Source organism: Sturnira hondurensis, unplaced genomic scaffold, assembly GCF_014824575.4.
Source record: "Sturnira hondurensis isolate 20B ecotype Veracruz unplaced genomic scaffold, ASM1482457v3 Scaffold0008905, whole genome shotgun sequence".
In the NCBI taxonomy this organism is placed as follows: domain Eukaryota; kingdom Metazoa; phylum Chordata; class Mammalia; order Chiroptera; family Phyllostomidae; genus Sturnira; species Sturnira hondurensis.
The window spans coordinates 122,569-144,646 of record NW_028081536.1 but is presented as its reverse complement, the minus strand read 5'-3'; the positions used below and the strand labels follow the sequence as shown (position 1 = coordinate 144,646).

At 41.8% G+C, this 22,078-nt stretch overlaps 1 protein-coding gene across 7 annotated transcripts in view; it reads left to right on the top strand.

The window, feature by feature from the left end:
* Nucleotides 1-17,249: 17,249 nt before the first annotated feature.
* The window catches only part of AP1S2 (adaptor related protein complex 1 subunit sigma 2), a 28,657-nt gene continuing 23,828 nt past the window's right edge, over nucleotides 17,250-22,078 (top strand). For 2 of the 7 annotated variants that reach the window (XM_037056309.1, XM_037056312.1), the window contains exons 1-2: nucleotides 17,252-17,477; nucleotides 19,648-19,826. In XM_037056309.1, the coding sequence (XP_036912204.1) occupies nucleotides 19,648-19,826 (179 nt within the window). In that variant the 5' untranslated portion in view covers nucleotides 17,252-17,477. Of the gene's footprint in view, nucleotides 17,478-19,647; nucleotides 19,827-22,078 lie in introns of all 7 variants that reach the window. The other 5 variants (XM_037056310.1, XM_037056311.1, XM_037056308.1 and 2 more) reach the window with 4 other exon arrangements.

Here is a 22,078-nt window from a genome sequence, read left to right as displayed (position 1 = left end):
TACTTTCCAACCACAGGAATTCAGGGTCTCATTTGTAAGTTTTCTCTGATGGCTTATCATTTTCACCTGGGGCCAAACCCCAGCAATGAGAGACAATGCCACATCTCTTATCTGTTTTCTTTTTCTTTCTTTTTTTTAAAATCTCACTTCTCACCACTTTCCTTTTCACTCACTTTACTTCAGCCATGCTAGTTGCCTTCTGATTACTTACATCAAATATGCCACACTTTCTCCCGTCAAATTCTAAGCTTTGGCACTTGTTCTCTCTCTGCCTGGAAGACTTATTCCCCAGATTCCACTGGTTCATTCCCTCATTTCCTTCTGATCTGTGCTCAAATATCACTTTACCAAGAAAGCTTTCCCTGACCACTCTATTTGAAATAGCAACTCCCGTGGCCTCTCCCTGCAATTTCTCTTCCTTGCTATTTATCACCTCCTGACCTATTTGTTTATCTGCTTATTGTGTGTCTTCTACTGTCACTCCCTTTCCCTCACCTCTTGGCACTTCTCACTAACAGAGTTATGTGTTTACGTATTGTGTGATTGTATGGCTACCCTGGGATATCATGGGGGGGCGTTAAGTACTATTTATATAATAAATCAAGATTGGCTTTCAGCTCTTCTGACCCATTCAGTCAATCAACCAAGAGTATTGAGCAATCTTTACATGCCATGCATTTGCAAAGTCTCTGAGCTACAGAAAATAAGACATGGTTCCTGCTTGTAAGTGCCTCCTGGACTACTAGAGGTGAACAGACAATAATAAGTCACAGGAGAGGCCATGATATGGGGACGTCAAGGAGGCCTCACCGAAGAGGTGAAAAGGATATTTTCTGAAAGCTCAAGAAGGTTTCCACGGGTGTTCAAAGCCACTGAAGTGGGAGAAAACTTAGCTCATTCAAGGGACTTTAATATTCTGAGGCTGGAGCTCCAGAGGCAGAGGAGTTAGGAGGGTAACACTTACCATCATCTGATTATTCGTTTATCATTTATCTGTCTCTTACTCTCTTTTCCCTTACTTTTTGGGCTTATCACCTCCTGAGCAAGTGCCAAGAACCTGACCCTAAAGGACCAAGCAGAGTTTGACATTGACATGTGATGGGACATGAGGTCAAGAAGACAGACAGGGGGAAATGAGACAGGGAGCCCAGAAAGTATGCTGTTTGTACAAAGCCTTCATTATTCCTGCTTGTAGATGGCCACGATACTTAAGAAAGCTGCCAAGTCAGATTAAAATCAATCAAGAATGCAGACTATGCATCTTAGGTTCAACAGACAGGACTACTGGCGAAGGAATCATTGCTATACAAAAGCCTCCCTGTTTCAGCATAGCTTGGAGCAGCACAGTGTTCAGGAATAGGCTGGTCAACCAACCCAGCATGTATTTGAGTCTGTTTTTTGCTCTGTCCGACTGATGATTCATTAAGCAGAGTGTACCACTCACTGTGATTCAGATTCATGACTTCAAGTCAAACAGGAGGCTAATTTCTGCCGAGTACAGAAAGGAACCAAGCAAGGCCCTGGGCTTGGTTAGAGCAGGCTACAGAGGCAGAAACCCTCTAACTGCTTTTCTTCAGGCATTTTGGGAAAACCATAGCTTCAGACCTAGACACAGAACAGGTAGTAGAAAAAGTTTAGGTTAATGATAAACACATGCCTTGACCTTGGTTACTATCATGCCATTTTAAACAAACCTATAAATGATTATGAAATTAGGACATTTTAGCTGTAGTTAACTGATTAGATTAGGGAAAGAAATCGACAACTGGCACTAAGTCTTTTAAATAGGAATATTATAGTGTTAAGAAATTAAATTTGAGTCTGTTTTATAGACTACAGTAAAGCTGTTGAGTGCATCAATCACGAAAATGCATGGGTTGCTCTGAAATAAATGATTGTTCCTCAGCAGTTTGTTGTCTTAATGCATAACCTATATTGTGGACAGCAAGCCACTGTGCAGGCAGAATATGGAGACACAGAATGGTCTTCTATAAGCAAAGGTGTTAGAAAAGTATGCATTTTGTGTCCTTATTTGTTTAATTTGTACTCAGAACATATATGAAAAGCTGGGCTAGGCTCAGAGGAAAGGGAGTGAAAATTGGTGAAAGAAATATCCATAACTTAAGTCATCCAGATGACACCATCTTACTGGCAGAAAGTGGCAATGATTTGAAACAACTTCTGATGAAAGTGGAAGAAGAAAGTGCCAAAGCAGGACTGCATTTGTCAAAAAGACAAACATCATGACGAAAGAACCATACGGAAGAAATATACTACTTTGATAATGAAGATATCAAACTTGTTAAAAAGTTTGCTTATCTTGGTTTAGTCATGAATTCAAATGGGGACTGCAGCCAAGAAATCAAGAGAAGGCTGAGACTCAGAGGTCAGCAAAGGAGGAGTCTGGAAAGATCAAGAGCAAAGATGTGTCATTAGAGACTCAGGCTGACCCTCCACCCCCTTCACATTCCCAATTAATATGTACAGGTAAAAAAAGTTGGATAGTGAAGAAGGCTGATAAGAAAAACATTGCTTTGAGCCCCCACAAATAAATAAAATCTTTAAAAAAAGAAAAACATTGCTTTATTTGAAATATGTTGTTGGAGGAGAATTCTATGGGTACTGTGGACAGCTAGAAAGACAAACAAGTGGCTCTTTCAGCAAATTAAACCTGAAACATTCTTGGAGGCAAAAAGGACAAACCTGAACTTGTCCTATTTTGGGTATATCATGAGAAGGGAGGGTTCTGTGTAAAAGACAATAATACTGGGAAAATAGAAGGCAGCAGCAAAAGAGAACCAAATATGAGATTAATTGATGCCCTAAAAGATTCCATAGGCATGAGTTCACAAGAACTGGGCAGGCTCTTGAGGACAGGACATTGTGGACACCACTCATTTACAGAGTCACCAGGAGTTAGAGCCAACTCCACCACATGCAACACATACACACACACACTTTATTTTATTTTTTATTTAATTATTGTTCAAGTACAGTTTTCTATCTTATATTCCCAGCCCTGCCCACCTCCCGTGCTCCCCACCTCCCTCCCGTTTCCACTCCCCCTTAGTTGTTGTCCATGTGTCCTTTATACTAGTTCCTGTAAATCCTTCCCCTTTTCCCCTGAAATTCTCTCCCCTCTGGTCCTTGTCAGCCTGTTCTCTATTTCAGTGTCTTTGGTTATATTTTGCTTGCTTGTTTGTTTTGTTGGTCAGGTTCCTGTTAAAGGTGAGATCATATGGTATTTGTCTTTCACCACCTGGCTTATTTCACTCAGTATAATACTTCCCAGTTCCATCCATGCTGTTGCAAAGGGTAGGAGCTCCTTCTTTCTTTCTGCTGCATAGAATTCCATTGTGTAAATGTACCACAGTTTTTGGATCCATTCATTTACTGATGGGCCCCTAGGTTGCTTCCAACTCTTGGCTATTGTAAATTGTGCTGCTATGAACATTGGGGTGCATAGGTTCTTTTGGATTGGTGTTTTAGGGTTCGTAGGATATAATCCCAGCAGAGGAATTACTGGGTCAAAAGGCAGGTCCATTTTTAGTTTTCTTAGAAAATTCCATACTGTTTTCCATAGTGGTTGTACCAGTCTACAATCCCACCAACAGTTAACTAGGGTCCCCTTTTCCCCACAACCTCTCCAACATTTGTTGTTTGTTGCTTTGTTTATGATAGCCATTCTGACCGGCACACACACACTTTAAGGAGAGCTAAGAATTGTTGGAAAGCTACACTGTGAAGAATCAATAATATTCACATTCCAGTGTATACCTACTATGTACTAAGCATTATGGTAGGTCCTTGACACACTTTATTTTATTTCATTTCAAGATAACTTTCTGAAATATATATGTATATTATTAACCTCATTTAATAGGTGAGGAAGTTGAGGCTCTGAAAGATTAAATTAAGCTGACTAAGGTATGCAGAAAAGACAATATTGAGAGCCTGAGTTGGCCTGACCTGAAGGGCATACTATTCTGTATGGGGCTCTCGAAAACTTTTTCAAGCTGTTGTGGCAAATACCAAGTACCTTCTCAAATGAAGTCGTGCTGAAGAGAGAATGAGATGAGGATTAGGAAATTATTTTTACTTGATGTGAATTTACAATGATGGAAATCACAGTATGGGGGTGCAGTTTCTTTAGTAGTGAAAATGCATGATTCTTTGCTCTTAAACTAGGAGAGATCCACAGGCAAAAAGAAAGCAGTTGAAGGAAAGACTTTTATGTAAGAGTCACCTCAATGCAAAGTTAAATCATGACGATAAATGAGGGTATAAAATAAGAAAGCACCTTCATGAGAAATACAGAGAAGCTTCGAGAAAACAGCTCCTTCACTGAGTGCTTGTGCTTAGGCATTATGGAGGACAGCCAAGGGCAATTCCAGACACTGGCCTTCTCTCCCATTTGTGCCTGACTATTCTAGGCTTCTGACATGCAACTCAGAAAATATTTCATTTCTGTTTAGGATGGAGAGCAACAACACCAAACACACACACAGAGAGAAACACATCCCCAAACAAAGAGTGACTTAAGGTGGGCTTTTCAAGATCCCAGAATTGAAAGAAGGGTTCAGGTGTTGAGTGCCAAGCCCTTCGTGTAGCAAAGTACACTCTGCCAGGTCATTTGTTTTGACTTTCCAACAACTGGGAGTTCACCTGCTTCTATACCAGATTCTTCATTATTAGTACTTGTTTATATTTTATCTGAAATCTACCACTCTGTAACTTTCATGCACCGATCCTTGTTTTCCTCTTGAATTAAACAGAATTCTGTCTCATATCTTATCTCTTTCAATGTTGTAAGAGAACCAGCCTTTTGCCCCTAAATATTTTATTCCCTGAGCTAACGAAATTCACTCATTCTGGCTGTGGCTCACACGTCATGATTTATAGCACTATATGATATAACTCCCACGAAGGAGTTAAAGTTGGTCTACATACAACAGAAAATATGTTTCTCAGAATTGAACGTAATAAATCAAAGTATAGTAAGATTGATGATCAAAAGCATAGAATAGCAGAATAATATATTTCTATTTAGACAGCCCGAGATTCCTTTGGGTGTTTTTTCTTTTCTTTTCTTTTGTAGCCTCATCACATTCTTGTCTCTTACTGGCTTTAGGCCACTAAAATTCCCATCTCCTTTCCCACATGCTGCTATTGAGTTAGTTCTCCCTAAGTCCTTAATTTGGGTTCCAAGGATGGAACCCTAAAACTTCTCCTATTTCAGTTTCACTTTAGGAAAGATGGCCATGCATGCATTTATTTACACATTTATCCTGCCTTGTTCCAAAAGATACTGGCTGGTACATCATGCCTGGGCCAATGCCAGTTTGGAACTTGCTTTGTCATCTGCTTTATTCACACTCCCTCCCAGCTTCCTGTTCTCCACACACTGATAACCAGATCCACTCAGCCCGTATCCAGGTACTTTAAAAGGACCATGCTAAGAAAGCAGCTCTGCCGTTTGACAAAATTTGCCAGATTTGACAAAGATAGATCCATGAATCAGCATTCTTAGGACAGAATGGTTATGCTGCTAAATTATCTTATCATCCATCCAGTTTCTCCATCTTTTCGGCAAGGATACTATGAACATCTTCGAAAAAATGCCTTGTGGAAATACAGAAAATGCTACGTCCACAGGATTCCTTTGATCTACTGATGTAATAAACAAACCACAAAATAAACTGAGGTCTGTCTGTCAGGCTGTCTTTTCTTGGTAAATCCCTGCTGGTTTCTTTAAGGATCACCTCGTCTTCTCTCTGGGAGCTCACACACAACCCATATAATATTCTTAATTAAGAATCAATAGTGAAATCCCCATTAACATTTGCATCACCTATCTTCTCCCCATTTTTGAAAACTAAGACTTTTGCCCATCTCCTGTCTTCAGGAAGCACTTTTATTTCCCATAGATTGCAGATGATATGTTACAAATCTCTTTGGAAAATTGTTTTCATATTCTTAGATATGATTTGTCGAAACCTGCAGACTTGTATTCTTTGCCTTTGCATCCTTGGAATGGGAGTGATGGCCATGGGGGGAAAAACAGTTTCCCTGAGGAATGGAAGTACTAAATTTAGAAGGAGTAAGGGATAATGGGCAAACAAAAAATTGCACTGCAGCAGTGAAACCTCAAGTTCAAACATCCTTCAACAAGTCTCAGTTCCGTCTCGCTAGTCTTTCCTGCATTAGTGTTACAGGTCTGTGCTGTTGTGGTTTGAGTCTTTGATTGCTATCTCCTTCCTCCCAGGTTTTCATGTGTCATTTACAAACTGAGCTCCTCTGAGAGACTTACCGTTCTCATCAGCACGATTAGTTTCTTGGATTACTTCCTCCACTAGTATTAACAAGGGGCTCTGGTCCCTCCATACAGACAATAGTCCTTTATGCGTATTTATAATGGGCATTTCCTGCAGGTAGATGCATCCTTTCGGTTTTATTGCTTTTAGTGGGCCCTGGTCCCGTTGTCACAATTTCTATTACTAACATTGTTGAAAATCAGCCAAAGACCAGAAAAAATGAAGCCATCCGGGGCTTTTAAAGTCAATAGGTTAGGAAATAAACTATTCCATTAACAGGATGAAAACTGAATCCTCACATTAACTTCCTAATTGCGTGCTTACCTTGTTTTTATATTTTCTAAGTGAACAGGAACAAAGCCACTTGCTGCTCTTCTCATTAACACTAATGATCAATATGTAGAAAAAATTTTTTGCTGATTCTTTTATTTTGTACATTATGTGTGCTTAATTTAGAGCTTATTAGGACATTGTCAGTTTTGCTCATTATCTCCTCTAGAAGATGAATGTGTTACTTAGGCAAGTCGTTTTTTGAAACAATGACTGACTCAGTTTTTGTAATTAAACTTCCAGTCCTATTTACTGCTGGGGGTGGGGAGGGAAAAAGCATGCATTCACATTTATTATTGACTTATTTTAGCTACTCCTAAGAGAAAGAGGTTCTTGTAGCAATTTTAGCGCTGAATGTTAATGACCAGAGCTGACTTGATGTCCAAGGGAAGTGTTTGCCTTGCATCCTCCCTCAAGCCTTTTTGACGTCGTTCCTTCCATCTATTAAAATCATCCTCTGAAATGAAATCCTGTTGCATGCTACAACTTGGATAAAGCTTGAAAACACTATGCTAAGTGAAGGAAGCCAGACACAAAGAATCACATATTGTATGCTTCTTTTTACTATATGGAATGGCCAGAATAGGCAAATCCACAGACAGAAAACAGATGAGTGACGGCCAGGGGCTGGGGAGGGATGGGAAAAGAGGATGGCGATGACTAAGTAGCATGGGCTCTTCTTCTTTTTTTTTTTTGGAGTGATGAGAATGTTGTGAAATTGATTGCAGTGATGGTTGCATGATTGTGAACACACTAAAAGCCATTGAACTGTACACTACAAATGGGTGGAGTGTGTGACATGTAAATTATATCACACATTTTTGTTTTTTTTGAAATCACACTCTATTCACCCTGTTGCCAATATACACCACTCCCTGTCCTTCTTTGGAGTCTTTAGCAACTGGATTCCTGTCACCTTTTCCATTAGGTCCTGCTACCATCCCGAATGACCTTGACATCCACTTAAATGACTCACTGCTCAATACTCAAGTGCGTCCCTTCCTTGGTTTATCTCTGCTCCAATGATCTCCTTTCCACTTGGCCACCAATTCCCGCCTTATTTGTTTCATGCCTCTGAAATCATGCATTCACATAGACATCTTCCAATACTTCCAGGTCTGTCATTCAGCTACTCTAAGTATAATATGGCTTTAATCGATGTAAGGTCTTCCTCTTCTTTCACCCCATTACTTCATCTCTTTGCTCTATCATCATCCACAGTCTCCCTCCCCACTTTCAATGTCACCACTTTCATTGTCTGGCTTGAATTCCTGCTATCTTAACCACCTGGCACATCTCAACCCGCCATCAGTGCAACTAAGTATAGAATGACCCAGTCACTGATTCCATCTCCAGTGTACTCTCCATACCCTCAGTTATCCTTTCATATTGCTCCAGGAGCCTCTGCTCAGTTCTCCACAGGCTCTAATAGAAAACCTGCCTCACACTTCTCAACCCAGCTTCACCTCCCTCTTCACACCCAGCAGATAATCTTACCTCCTCTTCTAAGCCAGGGAGGAAGAAGCTCCTTCCCTATCACCAGACTAAGTGCTTACCTACATCTTTTTCTTCCTCTCCCACCATTCATCGCCCTGAGCAAAATGGAAAAAAATGTCCCTTCTCTTATTGATCTCTCTACCTGTGCTCCGGCTTGCACCACCTCCTCACTACTCGGTGTCCTTGCAGTTCTGAGTGTTTACTCCTTTCCCCCATATCGTTCACCTCTCCCTGTCTACTGACTGCTACCCATCAGGCTGTCTTTCTCTCCTTAAGCAACAACAGTATCTCTAATTCGATGCCATGACCCCCTCTTTAGCTCCCTCTCTATTTTTCTCCTCTTTAAATACAACTTCCTGAAAGAGCTGTGTTTACTTCTCCCTTTCCATTTCTTTCTTCATATGCTGCAGTGTTTCCACACATCTCTTCACTCAAAAGGCTTTTTTTGAATCCAGAGAGCCCTTTCGGTTTCGACTTGAATTCTCAGCAATATTTGGCAACTTTCTCCTCATCAGACGTTCTTCCATTAGCTTCATGTTGCCACATACTTCTGGATCTCCTCCCATACCCCTGACCACTCCCTCTCAGTCTGTCTTCCTTGGAGGCTTTTCCCCTGCCTGCCTCTAAAAGTTAGTATTCCTGAGTTGTGTCCTGGGTATTTGTATACATGGTCTATTGCTGTGTAACAGATTAACACAAACTTAGCAGTTCAACACAGCATCCAACATCTCTCAACTTCTGTGGGTCAAGAGTCCAGTGATGGATTAGCTAGGGCTGAGTCCAGGGTCCTCTTCCAAGCTCACTCAGATTGTTGGCAGAATTCAGTTCCTTGTGGCTATAGGACTGCGGTGCCTGGTTTTTTGCTGTCAGCTGGGTTCATTCTGACCTCCTAGAGGCTACTCTCAGGTCCCTCCATGTGTCCCACCCCAGCCCCCGCATCTCACCAATGAAGAAACCCCTCTCCTTGAATCCCTCTTATGCTTCAAATCTCTCTGATTTCTTCTACTAGCCAGAGACAAATATCTTCTCTACAAGAGTTCCATAGGATTAAGTTAGGCCTACTTGGATAATCTCTATTTTAAGGTCAACTGATTAGTAATCTTAATTATAATCTCAATTAACAAATTCCTTTTGGCCTGAGAACCTAATGTAATCACGGGAGTAACATCAGGTGGAGAACGTCGTGGAAATCATCTTAAAATTCTGTTCTCAACAGTACTTTAAACAAAATATTATTGTTGCATATATTCTTCTAGAGTGATCTCATCTTCCCACGCAGCTTTATTTACCAGTTCTATGCTGATGACTCACAAATCTCTAGCTCCAGTCCTAACCTGACTCCTGAGCCTTTGAACTTGTGTTGACAACTCTTACTGTGCATTTGAAGGCCTTGCAGATATCTAATTTTGAAGGCTGAAAAATGAGTTCATCATTTCTCCACCAGTCTGCCTTCTTTCTAGGTTCTGTTTCTCAGGGAATCCCCTAGTATCACCTTTGACTTTACACCCACTCCCCTTGTTCCCACATCCAAGCAACGTGCACCAATCGATCCTACCTCCTAAACCCTCTCAAATATATTCCCTTTTTCTTTATTTCTTTTCCAAGCTACCTCCACCTCTCATGTGAATTATGCAACAGTGTTTCAGATGGTCTCTTGGCCACCAGTCTGGACCTCTGCAGTGCACATGATGAATCTGCTTGCTCAATATCCATTCCAATCTCCTCGTGGTACTCCCAGAAAATAAAAAAGTACATTCCATCCTGGCTGGTGTAGCTCAGTGGATTGAGCGCGGGCCTGCGAACCAGAGGACCATGGTTCGATTCCCAGTCAGGGCACATGCCTGGGTTGCAGGCCAGGTCCCAGCATGGGACGCATGAGAGGCAGCCATACATTGCTATATCTATCCCTCTCTCCTTCCCTTCCCCTCTAAAGATAAATAAATAAAATCTAAAAAAAAAAACAACAAAAAACAAAACACAAAACTACATTCCTTAGCTAGGCTTCTGGTTGTGATGTAGACTCCCAAGAACCCACGTCAGATTCGGAAGGGAGAAATGATACGTCTATAACAGGGGGCCTTGCCTCTGCTGTTTCTGCTGGCAAGTATGGTTATGGAAACATTTGGCCCTCAGTGTCAGTTGGCGTGGAAGCCCAGTTTCCAGTTACTGGCCACAGAGGCAAGACCCATGGCATCCATTTTGCTGGCAGCAGCTTCCTGATTTCTCGATCGCAACAGAGTAGGTATAGGCCTGAAGCCAGCAGTTATGGAAACAGCTTCTTAATATTCCAGCTTACTGCTGGTGGCAGGCACAGCAGTTCCCTGGCAGTCAAGTGCTGCAGTGCTACTCTGGAAAGTTTTCCTGGAAACTCATCCTAGATTTCTCTCTTCCAGCTCTTTCAACCACTTTTAGGCTGCTTTTGTTTGTATCAGTTACAATGGCTTATTTTACCTGCAACTAAATTCTGACTACAATGAACCACATTTCATCCAGAGTAAGCTTTCTGAAACTCCAATACTCAAATCTGATTATGGCACTGCCTTTGCTTAAAATCTTGCAATGTCTCCCAATATTTTTATATGCAGTCCAACTGTTTTAATCTTGTTTAAAATGTCCTGCATGATATGGTCCTCTTATCCATTACAGACTCATCTTTACCTATGAGTACCTGGCCACATTGACCTTCTCTTCAGGTCCCTAAGACAGTAATACACTCATCTCTTCATTTTTGCATACGCTATTCTCCCTGGGTGGAATACTCTTGCCCTGTCTACTCTCAGCTAACTCCTACTTTTTAAAAATCTTGGCCTAAAAGCAGTATGCTCCAGGAAAACTTCCCTTAGCTACCACCCATCACAACCACGAAGACTTGTGGTAGGAATGATGATGTGGTTGTGTGTGTGCGCGCTCGCACGCGTGTGCTCCCTGTAGTCACTTAAGAACCCAGGCTGACAGAGAGACTCAGCCATCTTCAAAGCCTGACTTCCAAGGTAACTCTGAGTGTTAACATCCACAGGGCAAAGGCGAAGTTCAGGAGGGAGAGAGGGAAGAGGCTTTCCTGTGGAAGGGTTTTCTGTGCCTGGCCTGACATCACTTGCATCCAAATTTCACCGGCTGATCTCAGGCCCACTGGCACAACTAACTGCAGGGGTGGCTGAGGAGCAGGGTCTAACTGTGTGCCAAGGACGAGAAAGGGCAGATTTTGATGACCACATTGGGTTTCTGCCAGTATCTCCAGGGATATTGATTCTGTCTAGCTGCTCCCTCTAAACCCTCTTCTTTCTGCCTCAAGTTTATAATTGCTGACAAAATATTTCAGAGGTGATTCCTATTTGGCCAGAGTAGTTGGACAATATTTTTAGATTAGTGATATTCAAGTAAATATCTTATTTTTATGGTGCAAACTTCAGGTTTCCCTAAGCGCTCTAATTTCTACCTTACACTGTTATTAGTTTGTACAGGGCATATAATCATTGTATACCACTCTGGGTGGTCCCTAAAGGTTTAGCTTCAGGTTCATATCACTGGGAATATTAATCTCCTAATGTTATCAGACTCAGTGAGGTCAGCTATAAAAAATAATCGGATCTCAAATTACCTTTAGATCTTTTGTCTGTGAAAACTATATCACAATTGCTGGCTTTGAGAACTTTCCAGTTAGTGATCATAGCTTTTTTTGGTATAGAGAAGTGGTTCTCAAAGGGTGGTCAGACCAGCAGCATCAATAGCACCTGGGAACTTGCGAGAAATGCAGCTCTCAAGCTTCACCTCAGACCTGTTGAATCAGAAACTCTGGGTATTGTTAGGTAGGCGAGGTGGCTAAGAAAGGACCCAGAGCCACAAAAGTCCAATTAAGGGCTTTTTTTTTCAAGGCGGGACAACTGTGATCAGGCTGGTCAGGCCTGCTGGGTACTGACTGACAGCAGCCCCAAAGAGAACCATAGAAAGGCTTTTAAGATGTGTAGCAGACCCCCTGGGAAGGGTGAGTCACCCTGCTGATCTGCTCCAGGAGTCCTGGGTATCTGATGTGGGGAGGGCTGATTCTGTAGAAAGCTGGAGGGAGAGGAGAGGGGGCGGTGAGGATTCATTCAACCAGCTTCCGGCAGGATGCCAGCAGCTATGCCTCAGTTGCTTCTGGTCAGGTATTTAGCTGGTGATGTATACCTTCTTTGTTTCAGCATAGGTGGTGGCTGAGGTCCAGGTCCCAGTACATTCTAAGAGGTACGAGGCCCAGCAATCTGTGTTTGCACAAGTCCTCTAGGGCAGAAGTGGCAAACACAAGGCCCGAAGGCCAAATCTGGCCCTCCACCTTGTTTTATCCGGCCTGGCACCTTGTTTCTACCGGAGGGCAGCACTGAGCTCTCGCTTAACTATTAAGGAGCAGTTTATATTCGGCCCTTTGCAGGCAACTTTGAGGCTGATGTGGCCCCCGGTGAAAATGAGTTTGATACCCCTACTCTAGAGACTATCATAGAAGTGCTGGGTTAGTTGGGTTAGCTTAGTGCTGAAACATTTCATTTCAGGGACGAGGTCGAAAGAATACTGTCTGAAATTGTTTTGTTGAAAACATATGACATCTCTCTTAAACTGCTGTGAATGAAGAATGCTGTAGAAAACTCATAGAATGAAAAGATTGCTAAGAGCCCTGGTAGCTTATTGGGGCAAACAGTTCTTAAAGCTGTCAGTCCCGGATATCTAAGATTCTATGAAGCATCTCTAGGGGTTTCCTAAAAGACAATGTATTCGTATGTTTGATTGGGGATTGCCTCTAACTGCCCAGGGTTTGTCTCCAAATACCTTGGGATTCTCTGTCAGGAGAAACAGTTTTAGAGCTTTAGGACAGAGTCAACGTCTCACTCATTTTTATAACCCTATTACCTTCTTGAGTGCCCAGCACATAGCACATACAAAATAAACCCTTATGTTTAAATGAATGAATGGATGAAACAGTCATCTCATGAATTCAGGTTCTGAAGTAACTTCTACTAATATTCTGGGGCCACTGAAAGAAATCCCACTTCAATAGTTTATTCGAGTTACTCTTAAAGAATACTGACTGCCTTATGTACGTGGCTAGTGTCTTCAGCAGAGAAGGCTATGCTTGATTTTACATGTCAAATACTAAGAATAATGCCTCCAACTCCTCTAAGAGAGAAAAACAACTCATATGAAGATAGCATGTGTTCCATTTTTGAAATGTCTGTAAAAGCCTTCAGTTACTGCATGTTAACTTACTCAGTGTTTTGACATTTTGGGTTAGAGAACTTTTTGTAGTGGAAGCTACCCTGTACATTGCGGCGGCATCTCCAAGCCCCTCCTCTTCCCCATTGTGACAATCAAAATGTCCCCAGACACTGCCAAGTGTCCCCTGGGGATGGAGTGAGGCAAAATTGCCCAAGTTGAGAATCACGGCTATCGCTCAGTATTAAAACGGAAAAATAATTTCCCTGCACTTTATTCAAAGCTCTAGAAACAGGCTTCAAGAAAGAGCGTTATGTCCCACATTTGTCTTTAGCTCATTGTTGAGGACTTTGGCAGTGACAGCTTTCTCCCTTTGAAATGCTTCGGTTAACAAATCCTTGGCATTTTAGGCCACTTTTCTCTTAGGAGCAACTTTATCTTTGGAGATGCAAAATCACAAACTCTAAGCATGTTTTACACTTATTGTGATCTTCTATACTGATTCAGCACTGAATTCCATTACAAAGCATTTTTCTTTAATAATTTCTAAATAATATAGCATGAACTAGCTAAAGGAACTCTGTGTGAGTTCATAATACAATGTTAGCACTAATGGAAGGGTTTTTATCTACTTTATTACAATTTTTTTTAAAATTAAGTGAAACCTGCAGCAAAATCAAATGCAATAATAACCTTTATTACATCCTACCTCAAGATTCAGTCCCTGAAAAAAGAATCATTATTGCTTTTGAAATTTACTTCCTGGTACCTAAGAATACACTAAAAATTGTATTTTTTGATTTATGTTAGATGTTATCTGTTTTCTTACTGTTACTGTTTCTTACTAAACACATGAGGATTTAGCAATAATATTTCAACATCTCACTTCTCCTTTTCCATATTCTCCATATATATACATATTACAGTTTTTACTTAAATTGTCAATGTTTAATGATGAGTGATGGCGTACCCTGACATCCTTGTTGAGATCCTCATGCTAATATCCCTTTTCTTATTGTCCTTGTAGATATATACTTTAAACATTTCTCTCCTTTTCCCCCATTTCATGGTGTTTTGAGAGGGAAAGGAGATGAAAGCATATGGCCATTACACATTTAACAGGAAACTAAAACTATTCTTGAAAACTTTTAAAAGATTACATAAAAAATTTCAAGATTTTATAGTTAGAAGGTAGACTCCTCATCTCACCCTTACCTCTTACATTGAGCATAAATGAAAGCTAGGCTATATCATTGTATTGTACATCTGAAAATAGCATAATGTTACATGTCAATTATATCCCAATAAAAATTAAATGGAAGGCAAGTTACCAAATATACTTCAATTCCTCCCCTTCTGTACACGTGGGACAAGGTTATCTTTCCTACTTGAGGACAAATCTGTTCTCTCTTCTGATGTTGTTGAGTTTTCCTTCACCTACCAGGGCCATTGAAACCAGAAACATCAGGCAGCCTTGCAGCAAGAAACTACATGTTCTTTTTCCATGAAAAATGGTTATGTAATAAAGGTCTGTTGCACAGAAAAAAAAGAAACAAGTACAGAACCTGAGTTTTTTACTTTTCATAAAAAATAATTTTTGGACCATCATTAACAACAAAGAAATCAGGACTACCCACATAAAAAAAGCAGAAGATTGAAAAAGATACCCTACTAACATGACAGATGAAGAACATGTTAGTTGAGAAGAAACATGTATATAACAAAGCCCACAATTTAAAAATTGTAGGAATCAAAGTCAAGTGATTAATTACTAACAAAGATAGTAACAGAGCTTCTTTTGTCTTTCACGGTGAATGCGCAAATAGCACTTAATACTAAGACTGAGGAATAAACCATCTATAATCTACTGAAAAAGACCATCTGCTTCTATAAATTTTGTTCTTATACACTTGCCAAAAGAAGAGACCATACTAACAAAATAACGGGCTCTGTGCTGTTAATTGCTAGGTTGTTTGCATTTGTGCTGTTGCTATTAGAATTTAATAAGCCATTCCTTCTGCTAAATTAATAAGCAGCCAAGATTATGTAATAGCTGCTTTCAGTTGCTAATTATTTTTCCCATAATTCCTTCTCCTCTCTACCTCCAACCCCCACTTCTTCTTGGCTAGGAACACCAGAGACTGCTAATGTGTCATCAGCAAGTTTCCCGTCCCTATTTTCAGAACAAGAGACCAACATTAGGAGCATAACGAATGAGTTTAAACTTGGAGATGGTTATCTGAGGAGACTTCAGGATATATACATTCTGTAGTGAAAAAGAAAAAGGCAATTTGGATTTAGAGGGCAAGTTTTCGTGGCATGGCATCTGTTTTGTGTAGTAGGGGAGAAATGGGACATTAACATGTACCTTTGTGGCATGATTAGTTGAACAGAGAAATTTGGGTAGGGGACCTGAAGACCTACAGAAAGCCAGCCCTGTGCTTGGAGTAGGCCAGCTCTTTAATACTCCAGTATACATTAATCATACATGTTAGCAGGAAATTTTCCAAGCAACATAATAGTGCTTAACACACACACACACACACATATTTTTGCCAAATAAGAGCATTAAAATCCCTATTATATACTACCTTAAACACACAAAAGAACACAGTCCCTAATAAACGATTCCTTTAGGTTGATTAAATTTAGCTTCATGAAAAACTTAGCATTTCTTTTTCACTTTGGGCCATTAAAAAATTCTGGCGACTATTTGGGAACCTCTGCAAAAAGGGCATAACTCAACAAAAGCAATTTTCCAGCTTCTTTTGTAAGAACCTAGGTGATAGGTAATGAATAACATTTAGCATGAGAATCCCGTGTTTGCTCAAACAAGGCCACTTAATCCTGTGGGGCTCCTCTTTCCTCATCTGTAAAAGATGAGTTGAACTAGATGATTCATCCATTCCTTCATTCAAAAGAAAAAAATATGGACATCCATTATGTGCTAGGCACGATGCTCAGCACTAAGGCTCTTAACAAACCTATCATTTTATAGTGCTTATCAGTCAACTCACATTTATTAGTTGTTATATATACCAGGTATTGAACTAGGTCAGGATGGAAAATGAATAAAATTCAAGATGAGCTAAACAGAGGCTTAATGGGCATGTGGGTGAAAGAGGGATTTGTTCTTACAGGGTTTGAGGGTGAGGCTTCCTAAGAGATGTGACATTTGAGAGGAAGGACATGCCAGGCAGAGCAAGTCGTCAGCAAGGCTAAAGTGGAACCCAGCTGGGCAGGGGAAGGGGACGTCTCCATGTACAGGAAGCGGGATCTCGAAGATGAGCTGCTGTCTCTGGTCTTTTCCGCAGAGAACAGGCAGTAAGTCATCAGGTCCACAGCACTGAGGATGGGAGAGGAAAGCTCAGGGCTGTTAGCCTTGTACAGACTGAGGTGAAAAGTGTCTAGGAATGTAGCAGTGCGATGGGAAGCAGGGGCCAGATTCCATACAGCTTTAGTGCCAGCATAATTGCAGAAGGCCCTCTGAAAGCATGCACGAGCTCCACGAAGGGGTTGACTTGTTTTCCCCACAGTTGCAGTACTCCTTCTCCCCTCATTACCATCACCGGCTGTCACGCCTCCCTGTTCCACCCCCTTGGGACACGGGAGTTATCTGAGCTCGAACAAGACTCTTCGCGGTCCACATCTTGCTTACCCCACACACTGGGGTCAACAAAGGACACCACGGAACCCTGCCTTCCCGACACCGAATAGCTGGGGCAGCCGCCCGCGCGCATCCCAAAGGCACGCGCAGGAGTGCGCAGGCTCGAAGAGTCCAGCAACGGCCGCTTCCGGGTCACGTGGCCTGGCTTCCGGTCCAGACCACCCCTCTTCGTAGAGACCTGGCCAATCGGCTTCGTTGGACTGGGCGGTCAGTTGCGCTGTCTCCGGTTTTGTGGGCGACGGCAGAGCTCCTTCCCGCGCGCCACCCGGCCCGCCCCTGCGCTCGCCGCATCCCCGGCTCCTCCTCCGTCCGGCCCCCGGGGCGGGGTCTGCCGGCTCGCCCTCCCCTAGCCGCCTAAGCCTTCCCTCCACTAACCGGGTACCCTCCTCACAAGCAACACGGCTTCTGCTTCTCAGCTCTGCGACAGGGGCTTCCCCTCAACCTCATCCACTGCCGGCCAACCACCGCCGCACCAGCCCGCAGCCAACGTAAGTCCCGAGGGAAGAGCTGGGATGCCGGGGACTGGGAGTGCGGTGGGAGCGTTGGGCGCGCCCCCTGTCCCCCGCGCGCGTCCCAAGGACCCTACCCCACCCGGTGTCCTGCCGGCCCGCTACTGGGGCGCGGCGCCCGGCAACTCACTTCTTTCAGCGTCCGCGTCCCGGGATGGGGGGGGTCACAGCCCCAGACTCCGAGGCGGTCCCGCGGCACCTGTGGTCCGGGAATCCCCTCAAGTTTTGTGGGGCATTTTCGGGAGGGGCCCGCGGTCCCGGGCGGCGGCGGCGGAGGACCCTTGGCGCCCCCTGCTCGGCGGCGGATGCCATTGTCTGCCCCAATCCTTGCCTGTCACCTCACCGGGGCTGGATCGGTGATGGAGTACCGCCCCGTGGGGCAGTGGAGAGGCATCGGAGACGCCGGACCGAGGACCGTTGGCCCCGAGCCTGCTCACGTTCCGCGGCGGAGCCCGTTGCTTTTAATACTAGTCTGGAGGAATCGAGGTGCCCTGTGATTGGCGGTAAAATCAAAGCATTGTTTTTAACAAGAGGGAGAGAATACTTGTGCCTTGCTATTTGTCCCGTGTTAGCACATCATTTGCGGTATTTTAAAGAGTGAGTTATTTGTTCATGCTAGAAAGTGGTGGGGAGTATATAGGACCATGTTGCAGACAACCTTGAAGCCCATACTCCTTTTGAAGGCAACCCCCCACCCCTCCTGGTGACCAAGATCCTGGAATACGGGTCTGTTCTTTTCCAAGTTGCAGTATGGGCTTATATTAAATGTTGTGCGGGCGACGCTTTACTTGCTGTCCTCTTCGAATGCCGCTATCTTAACATTAACAGGACTTGTATGGGAGGCACTTAGATACCACGAATATTATCCGTTAATTTTGTGCCAGTAAAGTGTTTTAAGTAAGGTGCGATAAGCCAATTTTAAACTGCCGCGTTATAAATTTCTAAATACCTTGCTGATGTCTGTTTGGATTAGTACAAAAAGTGGCAATAATTTTTGAGCGAGATTTAGGGCCCATGTTATTCTAAACTGGCTGTGTAAATTCTCCTACCCCACGTTCAAATTCGAGATGGTGTGGTGAATATTAAGAATCATGCTGGAATCTTATTTGCAGTAATACTATTTAAAGGAACTATAGTTAAGAGAAAAAAATTCCTGTCTGAATTCCACATTTAAATTACCTTCGTAGAAACAATGCTTATCTGTTTGCACTTAAGACCAGTCGAATTACAAGAAGGTTTTCTTGAAAATCAAACATGTAGACTAATCACCAGGTTAGCAGATTCCAAATAAATGTATACAAAATAGTGTGAATGTTAAAAATACCCCAGAACTCAGCGTCCACTTCACCTGTAAATGCTGTTTTTGAAAATTTTAAATGAAGTGTTTTGTGTAATGTCTCTGAATGTGTGTAGCTCTTATTTTGGCTTTTTAAAGGTTTATATTCTCATAATTACCACTTTATTGTGTGCATATTTGTGTTGGAATTTTTTTAAAGTGAGATGAGAAGAGATACTTAAAAATTAGGCTTTTATTGAGAAAAATGTGCGTTTATGGGATTTTTTGGTTAATATTTTAGGTCTTTTGTTTAAAATATGTAAGTATGAAAATAATATCGAATGTAAACTGTAATTGAAAAAAATGTGTAAGCATAAACTGAAGAGAGCATTCTAAGAGATAGCAGCCTGCCTATAAGTAGTTCCTCCTGGGACAAGAACAGCCTCAGGGTGAAAAATAGCAGGTCTTCTGTTTCTTTCAAATGTACCTGAACCATTTATTGTTAACAATTCTTTTTTGCTGCATATAGAGAGTGTGGAATGTATAGCACAGATAGACAACAGTTACTTAAATTGCAAGAGTTGTCTGTCTTTTACCTGAAGATTTTCATTTCAACTTAATGCCTGTTTTTCTTTTTGTTCTGCAGACTCCAAACGTCCATGGAACTGGGTGGGGTGGGGAGATTTGCTTCTGGTTGGAAGATCATTCTACAAGAATGCCCTGCTATTTTAGGTGGCATAGAAATATTGACGGCTACTAATCATTGGTCATTTAAACGCCGTGTCCCCCAAAGCTTCACTGTGAGACATATCTTAATCCTAACTTGATTGTGTCAAAGTATTGCGTGTAATTTTGATTTGTTTATCTTAACAGATGCAGTTTATGTTGCTTTTTAGCCGTCAGGGAAAGCTTCGACTGCAGAAGTGGTATATCCCATTATCAGACAAAGAGAAGAAAAAGATCACAAGGGAACTTGTTCAAACTGTTTTAGCACGGAAACCTAAAATGTGCAGCTTTCTTGAGTGGCGAGATCTGAAGATTGTTTACAAGAGGTATAATTTTTCTCTTTCAGAAAGGTGAAATGGCAGAAGCAAATGTTTGGTCATTTCTAATGTAGAAGTTGCAGACTTTTGAGAGAAAACATTTGTAGGTCCTGATTAACAAAGATATGGATGATAAAGCTATTAAGATAAAGCTTTGTATTTTTTAAATAACTTGTTTTGATAGATTACCCAGTTTCGAGATAAAATTGGCAAGTTGTTTTGCAACTAATTATGTAATTAATGGCTTCATTGTCTTTTTAGAGAAATTCATCCCTGGCTGGTGTAGCTCAGTGGATTGAGCGCAGGCCTGCGAACCAAACAACCAGGGTTCGATTCCCAGTCAGGGCACATCCTGGGTTGCAGGCCAGTTCCCAGCAGGGGACACATAAGAGGCAACCATACATTGATATTTCTCTCCCTCTCTCCTTCCCTTCCCCTCTAAAGATAAATAAATAAAATCTTGGAAAAAAAAGAAAAATTCAAAGAATTTATTCCTTTGCAGGAGGAATTAGGATCAGTATTTAAAGTTGTGTGAGTAATTCTCTGAATTTAGACAAGCAATCTCCCCCACCCCATTCCCGAAAATCTACAAACGACTGACAAATGACATACCTTTTATCCGATTTTTAGAATCTCACCCACTTAAAACACCTTGAACACATAGACCATTTTTGTGTCTATACAGGATCTCTTGTAGTGTTTATTAATTTGATGTACACTTGTTGCTGTGGTGATGGTGGTGTGATTAGATCTGATAGATTATTTTCACAAGAATTGATTTAAAAATTTTTGAAGAGCACTAAGCTTTTGTGAAAATGCCATATATCTTAATTAATATCTGAAAATTTTAACACCTTAAATAAATTTCTCAAGTTCATTCTAAACATCTTAAAATAAATATATTTACTTTGGTTTTTTTTTTTTTACCCTTTTCTGTACCCTTAGGAATAACATACAGTCTTTAACATACGATTTCACGGTTTCTGCATGTGAAAAACTTTCTTCTATGGGGGATGTGTAGGGAACTAACAATTTTGGCTGCCAGGAGGGTTGTGGAGAAACCCAGGTTTTGTCTCAGCTCTCCTGTATTGCACTCCAAGTGTAGATCATGGATGGTGTGTATTTTGTGGGGGAAATGGCAGAGGAAGTAACGGAGGTTATAGGACATTGACAATTTTAAAAAGACTGTAGGCTCCTGTTTCCAATAAAGTGAATTTAGTCATCTTTGGATGAGTCTGCATCCAGTGTTTAGTTTAGTACTTGATGAGAAAAATCATAGCATTTTAGAGCTGGGAGATGTCTTAAAATATCGAGTTAAGTGATTTAAGTGACTTTTTAAACATTGAGGTACAATTGGTATATAACATATTACTTTTCAGGTGATTTTTCAAAAAAATGCTTTTTGCCCCAGGGAATAGAACCTTAAATGAAACAAGTGGAAGTGAGGTTGCTCTTATGAAATGCAGAGTGGACTCCTGTACTCCCACTCACTTGGCCTCTACCCTCTGCATAGGAGGTGGTTCCTGAGTTTGAAAATCACTGCTGTTAATCATACTTCAAATTTATTTTTAAAAAAGAACAAACAAACCGAGAATTTGGAAGGAAGTGACTTGTCCAAGGTCATATGCTAGTTAGTACCTGACTTAGGAGCCACATCTCAGATTTTAAGCATAGAAACAGAAGATTTAAACAGGGATGGAAAAAGAACAGATTTGTCTTAACAGATCCTTGTAATTGGAGAGAATGGGTGGGGAGGGGCTGAGACTGGATCCTGAGGGATCTGTTAGGAGATTTGATGAGTTCCCGAAGGAAGACCTCTTGCTGTGTTCTCAGCCCCTTGCGGAGGGGTGGGGAGAGCCGCTACGTAGGTCAATTTTATAATATTTGGTCACTGCTAGAAGCGAGCAGGGCAGGAAAGAAGGGGAGGAGTGGAGGGGTTCCACATTTCTGGTTCCACTGGCAGGCTGAATGGCGAGGTGGTAGATAAGTTGAATTAGACATGCCTGTGTGACTTCATGTGGAGATGCCTAGTTTTCTTGCGGCAGGCATAGGCATGGAAGCCTGGGGGGAGATTAGGCGAAATGTGTTAGATCACCCAGGTGCAAGACGGAAGAAAAGCGGGAGAAGGTAAGCATATAGGGTGAGTAACATGGTGAAGAGGAGGGAGTGGCCAGTGCCACATGTTACAGAAAGCCCCATTAAAGCGAAGAAAGAATCGATGAGATTTTCACCGTGAGCATTTCATAAAATGCCCTTTGTGG